At 34.5% G+C, this 18,386-nt stretch overlaps 1 protein-coding gene across 7 annotated transcripts in view; it reads left to right on the forward strand.

Moving 5' to 3' along the window:
* LOC117170577 (CCR4-NOT transcription complex subunit 4) overlaps window positions 1-18,386 on the forward strand; it is a 424,579-nt gene that overhangs the window by 98,697 nt on the left and 307,496 nt on the right. For all 7 annotated transcript variants that reach the window (XR_004466824.1, XM_033357421.1, XM_033357419.1 and 4 more), the window contains exon 6: window positions 17,687-17,796. Coding sequence is in view for 6 of the 7 variants with exons in the window: in XM_033357421.1 (XP_033213312.1) it covers window positions 17,687-17,796 (110 nt within the window). In the remaining variant the exon portion in view is untranslated. The remainder of the gene's footprint in view (window positions 1-17,686; window positions 17,797-18,386) is intronic.

The raw sequence follows: 18,386 nt of genomic DNA on the forward strand, positions 1-18,386 counted from the left end.
AAAAATTTGTCATAAGGACAACCGCAGGATTTCGCCGGGAGCGGGTGGTTATCTGAAAAATTTCACCCCTCTTGGCGGAATCGCTGTAAAGTTTCAGCCACAACCACGCCTCACGACCGTGATAGGTAGTTACAGTCGGTAACGGAATCAATATGCTTTTCAGGCTATTAACGAGTGAAAGCTTGGCATCTCCAAGAGCGCCGATGATAAGGACGATTACTTTAACAGAAAATTCCGGGTACAATCGTTGCAACTCACTCATAAGGTCTCTTATATGCCTCGATAGATATACAATACCCCTCTTTCTTTTCATTCTCCTTGGCTATGATGTTTTTGTCAGCTGGTGCCGAAAAGTCGATAACGAACATGTTTCGCTTATCGAAGTCAAGAAGAATCATGTCAGGTCTCGAGTGAGCAACAGAAACAATTGTCGAGGATAAAAAGTTCCAGTATATGCGGCACTTCCCATTCTCGACAATCGACTCGATTTCCCTAGGAGCATTTAGAGGAGCTATATTAAGGCTAATGCCGTAAGAGTGACATAGTTGGTGATAAAGCAATCTTAGTGCCGCATTGTGCCTTTGAATGTAGGTCGTTCCCGCGTGAGTTGGACAACTAAATAGTATGTGAGCTAAATGCTCGGAGTGTGCATGGCACGCCCTGCAGCGATCATCAGGAATGTCTTGGCTCAAAATGTGGCGACGGTATGTTAAGGTGCAAATGACACCGTGTTGACATGCCAAAGTGAAACCCTCCTTACCAGACTTCAATGCGTGTGATTTAAGGAAAGCAAACGTTAGCTCTCAAGACATTGACTGATCCTTCACATTTCTGTGGAAGATACCGTGCATCCTCTTATCGAGGAGCTGTTCACGAAAGTTTTTCTCTTGTGCTTTCTTAATCCGGGCTTTCAGAAGTGAGTACTCGAGATAGATAAGATTTGATGCATTTTGCTCACCCCTAATACTGAAGTCAAGTCCGAGTGTTTCAGCAGCCTCCTCCGCTGGTTTGTATAGAAACGCTCCTTTGTCCACTTCTTCGTGATTCCTGACCGTTTTAAGAGAGGGTTTCTTCCATTTGCAACTCTGTCTGCTGTACCCAGAATAATCCTGCTGTGAAGACATTCAAGACTCAATATTCCGCGACCACCTTGATGGTGTGAGATGTACAGTCGCGTAACGAAAGAATTAAGATGCATGCTTTTGTTCATGTGCATAACCTTTCTTTTCCCGATATCAAGGGATCTGAGCTTGTTCTTCGTCCATGGAACTACTCCTGGACGGCAAGCATGTTCGTTGCAGATACTTTGTTCCTCGCCGACAGTTCGGAAGACCAAATCTGCCGGATGAGACGTTTGTATCTGCTTCAGAGAGTATCCTTTATAGATGTCACATCCTGAATGCGGCTCTGTGGCACGCCCAGGTATGTATAAGTCTTTCTAGCGCAAAGGTGTCGCATAGCGCTTCCATCAACGAGATCAGGATCTTCAGGGATGCCATTAAGTTTTCCTCGCTTCAAATAAATCTTGGCGCATTTGTCTAACCCAAATTCCATTCCAGTTTCCTGAGTATATCGTTCGACAATCCCTAGAGATAGATGTAGTTGCTCTATGTTTGTAGCATAGATCTTAAGATCGTCCATGTAAAATACATGAGTGACCATGTACTTTCGGTCTGCAGGTTTGCCGCACAAGTACCCGTCGGAATGGCGAAGTCCTTTAGATCGTGGCAATAATGTGAGGCAAAAGAGAAGTAGGCTCATGGTTTCGCCCTGAAAGACACCTCTCTGAAAGGTGACCTACGATTTTTTCTAGATGAGATAGTAAATCTGGTTTCCCAAAGCGGCATCAATCTGTCTATGCACCTAAATATTTGCGGACGAACCTTTAAGATTTCCAAAAGACAGATGATAAGTCTATGGGAGGTCAAATCGAAAGCTTTCCGATAATCAATCTCTGCCATCGATAGGTCACGCTGGTAGATACATACATACATACATTTACTTACCACACAGGTCAAATTGCCCGAACATTCCTATCATTTAGGATAGATGTGAATATATTATACAGTGTTTTCAGACAAGTGATTGGCCTGTAATTCTTCGGGGTGAAAATACGGGCCAAATGCTGAAGGGTTGAAGGAAACTTCTTCCAACAGAAGATCTTGATACCATCTGGTCCCGGCGCGGAATAGTTCATCATCCCCCTAAATACTTTTTTCACCTCCGAGTGGGAATTCTTTATCAGGTGTAATGAGGGCATCACACAGCTCCTTGAAGCTATTTATTTTATCTGAGTCTTCGTCCAGTTTATGCTGCACTTCGCAGACTTCTCGCCAAAATACTCCGACCTCCTCTGGTTTGGGCGGGTGGGCGACAGTAACTGGAGGGTCTTAGAAGAGTCGAGATGGGTCAGAGAGAAACTGTTGATTTTCGCTGACCCACCTCTCTCTCCGCTCTGGACTTCTCTTAGCGTCAGATAGTATCCTTATTCTCTCAACAATATGCTGCCTGATAGCCAGCAGCTTTGACTTGTTAAGTCTGCGATAACGAGTCCAGAGTTCGAGCTCAACCTGTCGAACCTTGGCGGTAAAATTATTGTCAGATTATATATATATATATATATATATATATATATAAAGCGCCTTACAGTTCTTTCAATTGTTGATTTTGAGACAGAATTTAACCCTTCTCATTTACGAAAAGTGCGATTAAAAAGCAAACGAACTTGATCATAAGATCGAACTCGATCTCCCCAACCACGCATCATTAATACAGATACCCTCTCTCGTTCCGATAGTTTAGCTTGCGCCATAATAATCTTTTGGCGAAAGATAGTAAGTGTGTACTCGTAACACGTAAATTTAGTTTTGATTCGTAATATTCGTATTGAAAAACGGTATAGGACTTATGGTATCGCCTTAGGTATTGACTTAGGTATCAAAAAACGGTATAGGACTGTATAACTCTTCTAGGAGAAACAGAACTCTCACCAGAACACCTGGAACTTTTAATAAAGATTTCCTTGTGATTTTAAAATATTCAAAACGCTGTAACTAAGATCAATACAGAGCTCACCAATAAATTTCTCGTTTAAATTTACTTCAGGAATTACACTGACCTCTTGGAAAACTTTGTTAATTTCAAATAAACTCTAACTGATCTTGACCGTTACAATTGACTTTAGACTTGGGTACGTACCTGAACGTAGTATTTTCCGCTCTATCGATTGCAGATGTAAAAAAGGGGGGGTTTCATTTTAAAAAAAAGTTGACCTTCAAAAAGCCATGAACGTCAACTTCAAGGTCAAAATGAAAGTGATCATTAAATTCCTCGTTGAAATGTACTTCAGGAATCGCACTGACCTCTTGGAAAACTTGGTCAATTTCAAATAACCTCTAACTGACCTTGACCGTTACAATTTACCTATGACTTGGGTACGTACCTGAACGTAGAATTTTGCACTCTATCGATTGCAGATGTAAAAAAAGGGGGTTTCCATTTAAAAAAACAAATTTGACCTTGCAAAAAGCTCTGAAGGTCAACATTAAGGTCAAAATGAAGGTCACCATTGAATTCCTCGTTGAAATTTACTTCAGAAATGACTTTCACTTTTTTGAAAAATATTTGACCTGAGGAAATATCCAACCGTCCCGGGACTTTTTAGGTACCCTGTACATAAATATTGTAGGAGTATGTAAAGAATTGCTATTGAGAAATGTTTCGATCTTGTAATTCATTAATGGAAACTAACGTGCATAATCGTCCTGAGTTCTTCCGTTAATTAAAATAATACCATTGTTTTCATGCATTCCAGCAACTTGATACCTCTTGAATTATATTCCGCATCCAGACTCATTCTCTCGGTCATGGACTAAATGGATATAAATTAGTCTAAAACTAACATTGTTTATAACCTGTATTTTCATGAATTTAGAATCGTCGGTTGTATAAAGTTGTTTTGTTTTGTATACAAATGTGTTTGTGATAATCAGCATACCTCCTTTTACTCGTCATTTGGTAGATATTTTGATCGTTTCACTAAACGAGACACGAGGGTTTCACTGGCCTGTCCTTATGATTTCATCATGCCCATTTCATGGTCGCGAGACGTGGCTGTAGGTGTGATTTACCACGGTTATATTGGGAGCCAGTTTCATTTTTCATGTCAGCTGCTCCCAGTGGGCCCCTGTGGTGGTTGTTTAACTACTTGGAATGGGCAAATAGGATCATATGAGCTCCCATTTGATACTCCCATTTGATCGGACGTTTGGATACGCTAATATACAATCAGTTTATTGACTTTAAATAATTGAAATGAGTAATTTAGTCATTTTAAATAATAGACAAAGAATTTAAAAGTTCAGCCTCATATTATCATACGGATTTAAAAAAAGGTTTGATATTTTAACTGAAGTGTGGCTTTAAATAATGGGACACGAATTAAGATTCTAGCATCATGTATATTATCGTAATGATTTAAACAATTATTTTTTTAAATTCATCTTTCGGAGAAAGCTGTAATTCCAATTCTCATTTATTTTTAAACAATTATTTTTATCCTTCGGTATTTTAACCGAAGGTGCAGCGCATTTTTCTTCATATCAGTTAATTTTTATGGAATAAATATTGTATGTTTTAATTAATCATTAGTGATAAGTCTAGAATTGATATAAACTGAAACTTTTTCAAAATAGTTACTTTTTTACACTTGTTTCAAATAATTTGAACTTTTTAAGTAAATAATAGTATTTCAAGTGGAAACTGTACAAGGTGGCCACATGCCAGGGAAAGTAACTGTAACTGCATAACAAAAGACGCACTTTGTATGTTTAAGATAGATTGTCAAAAAAGATTCGATTTAAAAAAAGGAGACTATTCGTGTCTATACTTAAACCTGGCTAAAATTCAGTGGAATAAGTTATATAAGATTAATGCTTCAGAGGATGCTTGCAAATATCTTTATTAAGTAATACTGAAGGAAATCTGTGAAATTATTCCCACTTTAAAATATAACTCCTCTCCCAATGACTACTTTATCTGGAGTCTTAATACGTTAAAAAACTATTTGAAAACCAAATACAAATTTGGAGGTTAAATAAACAAGTCGGCTTCTGATATAAAGGCTCATAATGAAATTTGAAAAATCTCTAAAAAGTGTCTAAAGAGGTTCATACCAATTATTGAGCAGGTACAGAAAACTCTTTACAGGGTTATTCTGGGAAGATTTGGAGCATAGTCTTATGTTAAAAAATGAAACTAGGATTCCTGGAATCATGTTGAATGAGGGCTCTAAATTGTGCAAAGAGGGCGAGATTGTTGAGGTATTTGCAGAATACTTTGAGAGCGTTTATGTGGAAAATTAAGACATGATAGATGAGGGATGGTGTGATGACTTGGCAGGTAAGGATATTTTTAAGAACAATATACAAATTCTTCTTACGCCTGTAGAAAATGCAATAGAAAGATTGACAAATAAACATATAGCTGGTCTAGGACAATTTTATGGCAGCCACCTAGTCTAGGGTTCGTCTAGAGTTAATCTAGCGGCATCTAGCATGTTTTTCTTTCAGCCAGGTAAACACTGTCTTGCTTAGGGTTCGTCAAGTATTCATCTAGCGTTGTGTAGTAAGTTTAAAAAAAAATATGTTGTCGAAAGCATTTGCATGAGGTCTGATATTTTTTAACATTCGCTAAAATGCTCAGAATGTTTGTAAAACCAAGTATAACATTTTCTGTTTAAGATTTCAGATAGCATATCGAAATTTTGTTTTAAAAAATGAGCCCTATGCGAATTGCGCAATATGATTTTTTCATTTCTTACGCGACATTGAACATTAAATGTGTAATAGTTCCGAGAATCATATATTTTTTGTTACTGTTTCATGTAGCAAGTATGAACATAAAATTGAAAATTATGAAAAAAAATCCTGCTAAATAAAAAAATTTGTTTTTATTTAAGGAAAAATTAATTTTATGCATTCGGCTAGATTAATTATTTTTAAAGTTACAAAATCTGTTGCTTAAAACTTATTTATTATTGAGAATTATTTATTTAGTATTGACAATGATGACAACTTATTTTGTATTGACAATGATATTCCCATACGAAAGGTCCCCCAAGTGCCTCATGCCCTAACCAGGTAAAATTTACGTTTAATTTATTTTACGCCGTCCCGATTTTGGGGAAATCCCAACATCTGGGAACTGAAAATACGAAGGAAAGAGTCATAAGAAAGGGAAGACGGGCACTTATTAATAATTTAATTATTGAGAATAGATTTAATGTGGAAATCGTAAGCATGTGTATTTAGAAAAACTTAATAAAATTAAGAAAACTAAGTTTCTCAGTCCAATAATTCATGAATCGTAGAAAATTGTTACATTTTCCTGAGAATTAAAAAAAAGTGCCTTTTTAAAGCAAAATATTTTAGGAAAAGGAATCCAATAACATTTTTTAAAGTTTTTTAAGAATGTACTTCATGTAATAAAAGAATAATTAAAAAATTGAGAATTAAACATTTTTTAAATATAATAATTGTGAATGAAGGAGGAAGCAGGCAAATGTTTTTCATCCAAGCACCGAATTGCGATAAACTGAAAGCTGTGCGATTTATCAACGTTTTCCTATAGCAGAAAATTATTTTTTCTCTCATTGATGTTATTAAAGCATTTTTGCGCTTGTTTTTCTTTATGATTTATTACTTATATATACAAGAGTTGGATAAATTGATAATTGCGCATTTATGGAGATTTTTGTATAGAAGAAAATGGTTTTTTGTCATCAAGGTTATTTAAGCATTTTTGTACTTGAAATTTCTTTAGGGTTAAATACTTTTGAATATTTTGTAAATCTTTTAAATTTTTAAAGAAAAAAAGCATCGAGCCTTTTCCAACAGATTTTAGTTTGAAGAAGGTTGGGGCTAGCCTTACGACTTGGTACGACGCTGCCTTGCAATACCAGGGCCAGATTTTGTATCAGAGATCCAAGTGCTTCGAGCGCGCGGTTAGGACACACTAGGTAGTTTACGTAGGGTTTGAATCCTCGGGGAGTGCGAATTTTTAAAGCGTTTAAGGGCATGTGATACTTACAGTTTCCCTGGCTTTTTTCCACAAAAATGAAAATTTTTAAAAACTGAATTCGGAGATGCTATTAAATATCATAACGGACGTCCGTGGACTCTTTTTTAAGGGATAATAACGAAAAAATGTATTGTGCTAAATAAAGATTTTATGCATATGCATTATTTTTAGGTTACGTCGTTTTCTATCTCTGCCTTTTCGATAATCTGGGAATTATTTATGAAATAAACTTTTTTGATTGCCTGCAAAGAAGATTAGTTCCGGGAGATTAGTTACTATGTTTATTTGTAAGTCCAAAGTTTTCGGCCAAAAATATTGTATAGTCTGGAAGTAAGGCTCGGGTGTATTATAAAACGCATAACCTCGAAATATACCTGCACGTTGTTAGCAATATCAGAAATTTTGTGATAAAAAAAAAAAACACAAAAAAAAGTGTGTGGGGACGTCCGTTAGCATGTTCGCTATCATTTCCCAGATTTTGAAGGCAAAATATTTCTTATCCTAGGAAACAAGCCGGGGGATTTTCTAAATATCACATGCCCTTAAGCGTGCGATTATATGAGTAAGTAACTGTGTGTGTGAATTATATATTTTAATAATTTAAAAAATGAAGGTTATATTGTAATAATTTAAAACATATTTTTTTAGAAATCTTGTTTTGAATTTTCATAAATAAAACTCTTTCATAAACTTTCTATATATAAACTAAATAAATAAACTAAATAAACTAAAAAACTTTCATAAACTGTCAGAAATGATTCCTTGGAAGTAAACTATGTTCTGAATTTGAATACATCTCTATATGAAGGAATATAATAAAGTTTAAGAGTATTACGCCAATTTCACCAAATAAAATGTATTAAAGTTAGAAAGAATATTTATTCGTACATTATTTTGTATGCTTTCCTAGGTTCACACTATGCGATGCCTAGATGCGCACTACACTCCTCCTAGATGCCCACTAGACGCTTCGTAGATGCCCCCTGGACGCTTCCTAAATGCCCACTCGATGCTTCCTAGATTCTCACTATACGATTCCTAGATGCTCACTCGACGTTCCCTAGACGCGTACTACACGCAGGTATAGATATTAATAGGGGCGGCTAAAAAAGAATTGACCGCTTTACTACCTACCCCATAAAAAAGGGACTGAGGACGGGTGACCCTTGTGAGTCTAGCAGTCGTCTAGTTATAATCTAGCAAGGGTTCAATTCTAGATGATGTGTTCCTAGACGATATCATCTAGAAATCATCTAGATTTTCGGTAGGTTAAGGACTGATATCCAGTAGGGTGGAAAAATCACATTTGAGAAATTTCAACTGGCGTCGATTCCAAATCTTGAATGTTGCCAAATCGTAGAAACAAATGAAGGCTAATTTAAAAAAAAAATGATTTTTAGAACGTTGTGTGCAAATTTGGTGTCGGAGTTTAACTCGTAAAACGTATACTTTTTTTACTTCTTCGATTTTGTTCTAGAAATTATAAGTCAATTTATTCACCTTTTTATAAACTTGTTCTCTTCGCAGTAAATGTGCATTTGATCACATTTTAATACATCAACAAAGTTATAAAAAAATTTGAGGCATCTCGAAAGTTGTATAAAATTGCAATATTTGTGAACTCGTAGCGGCCCTTAGATATGATTGTTTAACTTGAAATTTTCCACAAGCAGTTTTGAGTATAGTGAGAACAGGTTTATAAAAAAAAAGTTTATTATTTTTTAATTTATAACTTTAAAGCAATTACAAAAATCATCAATTTCAGTCAAACAGCAGCTTTTCGCCAAGCCTGAAGAATTTATGACAACTAAGAATTCAAAGTGTCTTATTATTGGACGCTTAGGACTTGCAGATGCAGGCTCGGCCATACAGCCTCCTGGTATACTCGTAGCTTCAGGCCCATACATGTAGCCCTGGCTGCCGTGTGATCTACTTTCATGGCAGTGCCTGCGAGCTTGGACGTCCGCTGAAGTAAATGTAACGTTATTTTAACAATGTCATGCGGCTTCAATCCTACTTTCGTGACTTCATTTGACTGTAGTTTTTGAATTCGTTAGTGTTTGACTTTGATGAATTCAAGCGATGACTGTCGACTTCGTTCTGACTTTGTTCTACCTCCATGACTCACTGCGCTGTATGACGACTCTTTCCTTATTCTTACAACTTCAAGTATAGTTTTACTGACGTCATTATTGCTACAACTTTAACTTTATGAGTTCATGCTTTTCATAGTTTTACGTGATTTCGTTAAGACTGCACGAAAAATTCTACCATTCGAAACGTTCCACTTCAGAGTGAATAGCCCATCGAATTAATTTCTTCAGCTTTTCCACTTTTCTAGGCAAGTAATATATCATTGTAATTGAAAATATTCGTAGATGATGCTTAAGCTATTTTCAAATCGCTAGTTGAAAAATTATTAAAAAAATTAATTTCCTTACTTTCACATGCCTGTGTATGCATAAAAGACCCTTTGCTGTAGGAAGCTCACTCACACTGATGTCCATAAATAGACCGCGAATTGTAGTTTTAAATATCGGAACTATTTTCAAAAACACATTTCTTACTAAAATCACTTCTATTCATATTGTTTTTCATTTAAGATTAGGATTACGTTATGCAAATAATCACTGTCTGATATTTTCAAACAAAAAATATAAATTCTTAAAAAAATAGAATAGCTGATATGAAAACCAAAAAATATTTTAATGCCAAACAAAATAGTTGAATCCTTAACTAAAAATATGAATTTCTAACCAAAAAGATTTGATTTCCGCAAAAAAAGATGAATTTTCGACAAAATAGTTACATTTCTAACCAAAGAGATAAATTTTGAACTTAAATTACTAATTTTCAACCTTCTTGTATTTTCAACTCAAATGTATCTTTCAGTCAATACAAAATAATTGTTAATAAATTGTGATTTCAAGAGAAAAATAATTTAGAATACAAAACAAATATTTTGAATGACTATTTTTAATTGTCTTTGTTTATTTGCTTTAAGGTTATTGTATAAATATAATTTTTCCAAGTTTCTCCAGAAAATTCAAAAATATTTTTGAAGACTTCAGATATGTAAAAAAATGGAAACTATTTTAAAGAATATTTGTTTATTTTGCAAGAGTTTACACAATTTTTGACGAATTTCGATCAGTTTAATAGATATTTAGGACCTTTCAAAGCTTGGAAAATTAAAAAAATATTTCATATTTTTTCGGAAATCTTTCAATTTTTAAATATTTTTAATCTATTAAATAATTTTAAATTCGTAAATGTCTTTGAAACTCACTCGAATTGTCCGTAAAATTGTCTGAAACTTAAAAACATTCATTTTCAACCATTTTGGAAAGGTTATGTAATGTTTTAAATCTTGCTAAATATTCTTTGAAAACTTCATTTAGAAATACGAGAGATGTTTGATAAGTCAGTGACTTTTTGAATAAGAGATATATTTCTGCAAATAAGCATTTTATTTCGTCAACGCCATCTATGAATAGACTCTTGTTAAATCTTGAGCAAGCTGAGTCATTTAGTTTGTGTTTGACAGCCATTCAAAGCACATAACCTCGTGAATATTGACGAAAATGGAAAAAAGTGAATTTCGTGTCTTGATTAAGCATTATTTTTTACGTAGAAAACCATTACTGAAACGAAGAAAAGGCTTGACAAATACTAAGGGAACTCTGCACCTTAAATTGCAATGGTTAAGAAGTGGTTTACTGAGTTCCGTTGTGGTCGTACCAGCATAAGTGACGCCGAACGTTCAGGTCGCCCAAAAGAGGTCATAACGCCAGAAATCGTCGATAAAATCCATGGAATGATATTGGACGATTGGATAGTGAAAGTGCGTGAGGTGGCTGAGGCTGTAGGCATCTCAACTGAGCGGGTACATCACATTTTACATGAATATTTGGACACGAAAAAAGTATCCGCGACATGGGTGCCGCGATTCCTCACACTCGACCATGAGCGCAACCGTGTGACCACTCCAAAGGAGTGTTTGACGATGTACAATCGCAATCCGAGCGAGTTTTTGCGCTGTTTCGCAACCGTGGACGAAACGTGGATCCATCACAACACACTAGAGACCAAGGAACAATTGAAACAGTGGGTTTCTTCTGGTGAACGTGCACCAAAGAAGGCCAAGGTGGGTCTGTCGGCTAACAAGGTCATGACCACAGTTTTTTTGGGACGCACGCGGTATCATTCACATCAATTACCTTCAGAAGGGTGAAACAATCAACGGTCAATATTATTCTAAGCTTTTGGACGGTTGAAGAAAAAACTACTGTTCCATCAGGGCAATGAATTGGTGTACATGTGTGTAGTTGCGATGGCAAAAATCCATAAATTGGGCTACGAACTGCTACCTCATCCAGAATATTCTCCAGATTTAGTCCCCTGCGACTATTTCCCGTTTCCAAACCTGAAGAAATATCTGGGCGGTAAGAGATTTGGGTCGAAAGAAGAGGTCATCACCGAAACAAACGCCTATTTTGAGGGCCTTGAGAAAACCTATTATTTGGAAGGAATAAAAAAATTGGAAACACGCTGGACTAAGTGTATCGTCCTAAAATGAGATTATGTTGAGAAATAAAACGCTTTTTGCCGAAAAAAATGTCTTATTCAAAAAGTCACTGACTTATCAAACAGTCCTCGTATTCAAAAAGCCATGTTTCGTTTTTAGTTTTTTTTTTTTTTTAATATTTACAAATTATTATAGTTATAGTTTAAAATTCTGATCGTATCTTTATCGAAACTTCTAAATATCTCTTACACTCATTCGATTTATTTCGAAAATTTTATAAACCTGCATAACTAGAAAATAAAAAATCATGATAAATTTTCCATTGAATCTTAACAAATCAATTTTATGATTAAAAAATCTTTCAAAATTCTCAAAACGTTGAAAAATGTAATTTAAATAATACTTTTTAAATTTTAAACAAAGGTTTTATTTCTAGAACCTTAAAAAGTCTTTACCTATCTTTTTGAAAGTATGGAAAAGTTCACAAATTGTAGTGTGATAGCAATATATCAAGAGCACAATCATTGTGCAAGACTAAAATACATGCAAAACTAAAATGTGTTCTTTTACCTATGTTCAATTGTTTAATTGTTTATAAGAAGTACCTAATAGAATTTTTAATCTTCGCAATATATTGTGGAAAGATTTTAGTGTGATTTTTATTAATTACGAATTTGTCATCATGAATTTTTTATTAAGTCTCCCAATATTTTATTTCTATAAATTCTTGGAATTTAAATAAATTTATAATTTTCCGTTTGATTACAAAATATATAAAAGATTTAAAAAATCGAACGTATTTTGTATGTAAAAATTATTATATTTAAATAAATTTATAATCATGCAAAAAATTCAAAGTAATTAATTTAAAATTAAATATTAATAATGCAAAAACCATTGGTTTAGAAGTTACATTCAATATAATTTGTAAGAATTAAAACAAATGTACAATCAAGACCTTCATTTCAATATTCAAATAGTTGTAAAAATTAAGTAGAATTTTTCTTATTTTTAAATTATCTACTGACGGTCCTAACTTGGTGACAATCGCGTACTGAGAAGAAAAAAAATGTATCAGGTATAAGCACCTGTGTACAAAGGGCGTCACTCTTCAATAGGATAAGTCAATGATTTAAATGGCAGAGTAATAACATTAAAACTGTCGTTTGGGTTAAAGCTCTGGGCTCGCTGAGGGTTCTGTTTTAAATTTTCTATTTGAATTCCTACATCAAGAGAAAACTTAAAAACACTCCACAACGTTCTAAAAATATTGTTATTAAAAAATAAAAAAATATGCATTAATTTGTTTCTGCGAGTGAAGGATTTGGCATCAACGCCCATTAAAACTTCTCAAATGTGATTTTTTGACCCACTCTAACATACAGTATTATTTGAAACACTCTCATATATTTACAATATTGCTCTCAAGACTGAAATTTATCCATCACAATGGAAATAAACCAAAGTGCCCAGTTTTTAACGAGGCTGATAAATTTGACCAGAAAAACATCGTCCTATTTCAATTTTTAAGAAATTTCCCAAAATATATATGTATAGCTGATACTATTATGACATATCTAGAACCATCATTAACCCTTAATAACCACACTAGTGCGAATTCGCACCTCGTAAAATTTCTTCTGTAACTTTTTACCTGCGTAGACCAAGGGTCACTCCCCACTACAATAAATATGCTACTCCCCTAGGCTATTTGCTGAGTTAAGATCGATGTCATTAGCTTCGTTACCGCTCATACAGCAACGTCGAAACTTTGAAGGAGTGCAAATTTGCACTAGTTTGGTAGCGGTGTGTGTGAAGTCGGTGCCTGTGAAATTTGAAGTATTTTTATTTTCTCCAGTTTAATAAGTGGAATTATATTGAATATAAGTATTTCAACATATTTTTGTGTTTTTATTATAAATTTATTAAATACTTGATAATTTTCTCATATTTTTAAAGAAATTTTGAAATACTATTTTTCGAGTATAAACCATAAAATAATCGAAGAAAAATGTAAATTATTATTACAGACTGTCCGACGAACACCACTTACGTTATAATTTACATAATTGTATGGCAGTGCAGGCAACAGATGTGGCAGAGGACGCTGGCGAGGAGGAAGAGGGTCCCTGTTCCGATGATAGTGGACGTTTAGAGTAGCAAACTTTGCGTCTAAGTACTAGGCGACTCATTGCTAAGGTTTTAAGAGTTGATGAAATAGTTTTTAGAGGTTACACTGCTATTCGCAAGGAAAGTCGTGCCTAATGTGCACTCTGTGAAACGGAAAGATCCGGGCGAACGCGCAGGAGGTGCAACAATTGCTTGCGCCGTCTCTGTGATGAACACAGATGCGGATTGTTCATTGAATGTACCGTATATATGGACTTATTTAATTGTAATAATTTATTTTTATCATAGTCTTGGGAAAATTTCATGTTATGTACATTTTATTATAAAATACAGTAATTTTATCCTGAAAACAAATGCTTTGCTCATTTTTTGTATCTTAAAATATAACCTATTTTCAATCTCTCCTAAAAAATCTTTAATTTCTTGTCATGCTATAGACATACTTTTTTTATTGAAGTGTATCATTTCAACTTTAATACCAAAAAAAAAATTATTAATTTCGGTCAAATAGAAACAAAATGGCAATTTTATGAAAAAAGACTATTTTGTAAACATCTTGTTTTGAATTTGACGTATTTTTATTGTTAATTTGTTCGACAGTTGCAGATTTAAGTAAATTCACAGAGTATACCTCGGAAGCATTCAAAATTGGGGAGCAAGTTGATATAGTCTACTTCGATTTCTCAAAGAATTTTGATAAAGTGACCCACAGGCTATTATTAATAAAATTACGTGGCCTTAATCTACCGTCCAATCTTATTATAGTAATTAAACACTTTTCTGGAAATAGGAATCGCTATGTTCAGTTAGCAGGTTATTCTTCTGAAATTTATCAGCCTAAATCAGGAGTTCCGAAAAGCTAAAATTTCGATCCTCTGTTTTATATGGTCTACAGTAACGATATAACTGATAAGATCTCATCGTGTAAAAAAACTACGAATTGTTTGCCGACGTTTCGTGAACATTGCAGTTCACATTTTCAGGGCTGACCTGAAACTGAGGTATCAGGTATTGATGTTCTTAGGTATACTCTCTACGATGCCTGTGATTGGCTAGAGCGCCCCACCGTGGGGACGGTCAACAGGAAACTCCATCACTCACGTCCAAAACTCATTTGACATTATTAAAAAGATACAACAGATTAACATTCAACCCCAAGATATCATAGTGAGTTTTGACATAGTATCTCTTTTTACGAAAGTACCAATCTCGGATACAATTGATATTATTAAATCTTTCACAAACTTCCCTTCCGAATTCGTACCTTTGATAGAACGCTGTCTCAATAATACTTCTCGTTCAATAACCAGTTCTACGAACAAACCATAGGGGCAGCAATGGGATGCCCAATCTCACCTGTAATAGCCAATGCCTTTATGGAACATCTAGAAACTAAAATCTTCAACCAAGCCACACTTAAACCAGAATCCTGGTTCCGTTACGTTGATGACACATTTGTCATCTGGCGACATGGACGAGATGAACTAAATAAGTTTTTCGATTTTATCAATCAATTATATCCTAATATCCAGTTCACCATGGAAATAGAACAAAACGGAAAATTGCCTTTCTTGGACGTATTAGTTTACAAAAAATCTGATAACACATTCGGACATGAAGTTTACAGAAAACCCACACATACAAACAGATACCTACATGCCTTCTTCCACCATCACTCATCTCAAAAACAATCAGTCATCAACTCCCTTGTATACAGAGCTATCTCCATAACAGACAAAGATAACTTACAAAAGGAATTACAAAACGCTAAACAAATCCTAATACAGAACGATTACACAAGCCAACAAATTGATAAAGCAATAAGAAAACATTCTCAAAAAAGCAAGTCAACACAACGTACGAAAGAAAGAGAGAGAAAAATGACCACCAACCTACCCTACATCCAAGGTGTCACAGAACAAATAGGAAGAATTCTCAACAAAACCAATATCCAAACCATATTTAAACCACCTGCGAAAATAGGACAACTCCTAAATAACCCTGAGGATAAAAGGCACCCCTCAGTGATCCAGGAGTATATAAAATCCCTTGTTCTTGTGGCAAAGTCTATATTGGAGAAACCGGGAGAGCGGTGAGCCAACGTATTAAGGAACATGAAAGTAAAGTCAGGCTAAAACATTTCACGCAATCAGCACTAGCTGAACATCATATCGAAACAGGACATAACATTTTATTTGATGAAACAATAGTCAATGCAAAAACACAACAAATTTCCAAGAAAACATAGAAAAGCAATCGAAATCTTAAAACACCCTAATAACATCAATAGGGACAATGGATATAATACCAATCCGATTTGGCTTTTCGTTCTCCCAGATTTTTAAAAAAAGACTTGATTGGTCACTCAAGTACGACCAGTCCCCACGGTGGGGCGCTCTGGCCAATCACAGGCATCGTAGAGAGTATACCTAAGGACATCATGACCTGATACCTCAGTTTCAGGTCAGCCCTGAAGATGTGTACTGCAATGTTCACGAAACGTCGGGAAACAATTCGTAGTTTTTTACACGAGTGAAATCCGAAATATCTCTTTTTATCCTTTGAAGTGTTGTTAGAACTTTTAAATATTTTTGCACAAACAATTGAGGTGTATTGTTCTGTAGGCTCTAAAATGTATTCTATTAGAGCTGAACTGTGAATCCAATAATCTTTAATTACGAAATCAATAACGCCTAATTAAGTAGAGTAGAATCCACGTGCGATCTAGGAATACAATTTAACTCATAATTAAGATTAAATTATCATATTGAAATAATGAGTGGACAAGTCAGCAAAATGCTTGGATATTTGGTCAGGACGTTTAAGAGTTTTAAGAAAAGAAAAATGTTAATATTTGTATCGCATGCTGAGATACTTAAAAAGATACAAACGAGATCTTTGACATATTTGTTGTTTAAGGCGGTTTCTGTTGGAAGATAGAAGATGACTTCTCTACCTAAAAATCCTATTCAAAATAATAAAAGGTAAAATTAATTGTCCATTTCTAATCAATAGGTCTTATTTTCGAGAGCCTCAGTTTGATACAGGATCTCAAGAGTCTTTCAATATTTAAATTAATCAGGCAAGTAATGCTTACATCTCTCCAGCTCAAGATATGTGTAGGCTGATGAATGATCTTTGCAAGACTCTCACTGCATCATTTGATTTTTTTAACAGTTCAATGAGCATTGACTTGTTAAATACAAAAATTTGAACAAAATTGTCTTCATGAAAATTGAAGCAGGCCTGAAGAGGAATCTTGAAATTTGTTGTTAAAAGTGTTTGTTACAAAGAAAGATAACTTTCTATTATAGCTCTAAATTTTTTACTTCTTTGCTTGATTTTTTCTTAAAATTAATCACTTTTATCAAAAAACGTTGTCTCAGAAAAAATGCTGCTTTGGAAGTAGTTTAAACTTGGTTAGAAACTACTTTTCGAGAAATTAATTGTGCTTTTTGTTACGGAGAAACCATGCATGCTTATGTTCATTTTTGAATGTCAAATCACTTTTTATCAAATTCTTATGACCTCTGAAAAGGGCCTGAAAAATTGGATCGAAACTGCAGTAGGCAAACAATTTTTCATTGATAATGAAAGAGTTCAAACTTCTCGGAACATATCATTTCCATATACGTAGCGTAATACGAGATTACTGAACGCCCTCTCAACTTATAGTGGTATTTAAATTTTTTCCTGGTCATGTGCTGGTATTGAAGCATTCAGGTTAATTATCATGATATTTGTGTTACCTTTTTCACATTATTTCAGATAATTCCAAAACTGAAGCAAAAATTTGAAAATTATTATATGCAATCATATCTTTTCTAATGCATGTAATGATTTGAAAGTAAAGAAAGCTTTGGAACTAAAAAGAAATAACTACGCCCTTTTCTGCTTCACATACAACTAACGGAAATGATTATAAAGACATCTTTTTTTTTTATTTAGAAAACCTACTCCATCTCCAACTGTATCTGGCAATGCTGTTCGAGATAGTGGGACCTCAAATTCGCAAACCAAAGAAGCTTGGCCTTCGCTGCAGTCTGGTCTGACAAACAGTAAGTACATTGATGAAAACATTTAATTTTCTTATATTAAAACTATACTTATCACCAAATTTATACAAATGTTTTACCACATTTCACCTCATCAAATTGACATGCATAACAGTCACAGAGGTATGAATGAAGGAAAAGAGCATAAATCTATTTGGCGATATTTCCCCGCTGTATATTGTCCTTTAAACAATGTGCTGGCAGGAGTTAGCCAAAAAAAGATGTAGGTAAAATTATTTTTAGAGTAGTATGACATGGCTTTAAGAAAGTGATGGAAAAAATTGAAACTTCGCTTAATACACTCTTAAATACCCGTTTTTAAAGTGAGACCACCAAAAATAAAAAATCTCTACTTGTCTAGTTATCGTGAAAAAAGACTGGTGCTCCAGGTGAAAACTATACGATCGACATGATAGCGAATTTTTCATCCAATATATTCGATCGTATTTTGTAAGATAATTCTAAAAACTGTACAGTTTTTCATGAGCCCCGAACCTAAATTTAGCGAAGGTTCAGATTTTTTCCAGTAATCCCAGGGCCGGCGCGTGATAGGGTGCAATGTGTGCGAGGCACACGAGCGTCCAAGTTTGGCT

The sequence above is a fragment of the Belonocnema kinseyi genome, chromosome 4, assembly GCF_010883055.1.
Source record: "Belonocnema kinseyi isolate 2016_QV_RU_SX_M_011 chromosome 4, B_treatae_v1, whole genome shotgun sequence".
Lineage (NCBI taxonomy): Eukaryota > Metazoa > Arthropoda > Insecta > Hymenoptera > Cynipidae > Belonocnema > Belonocnema kinseyi.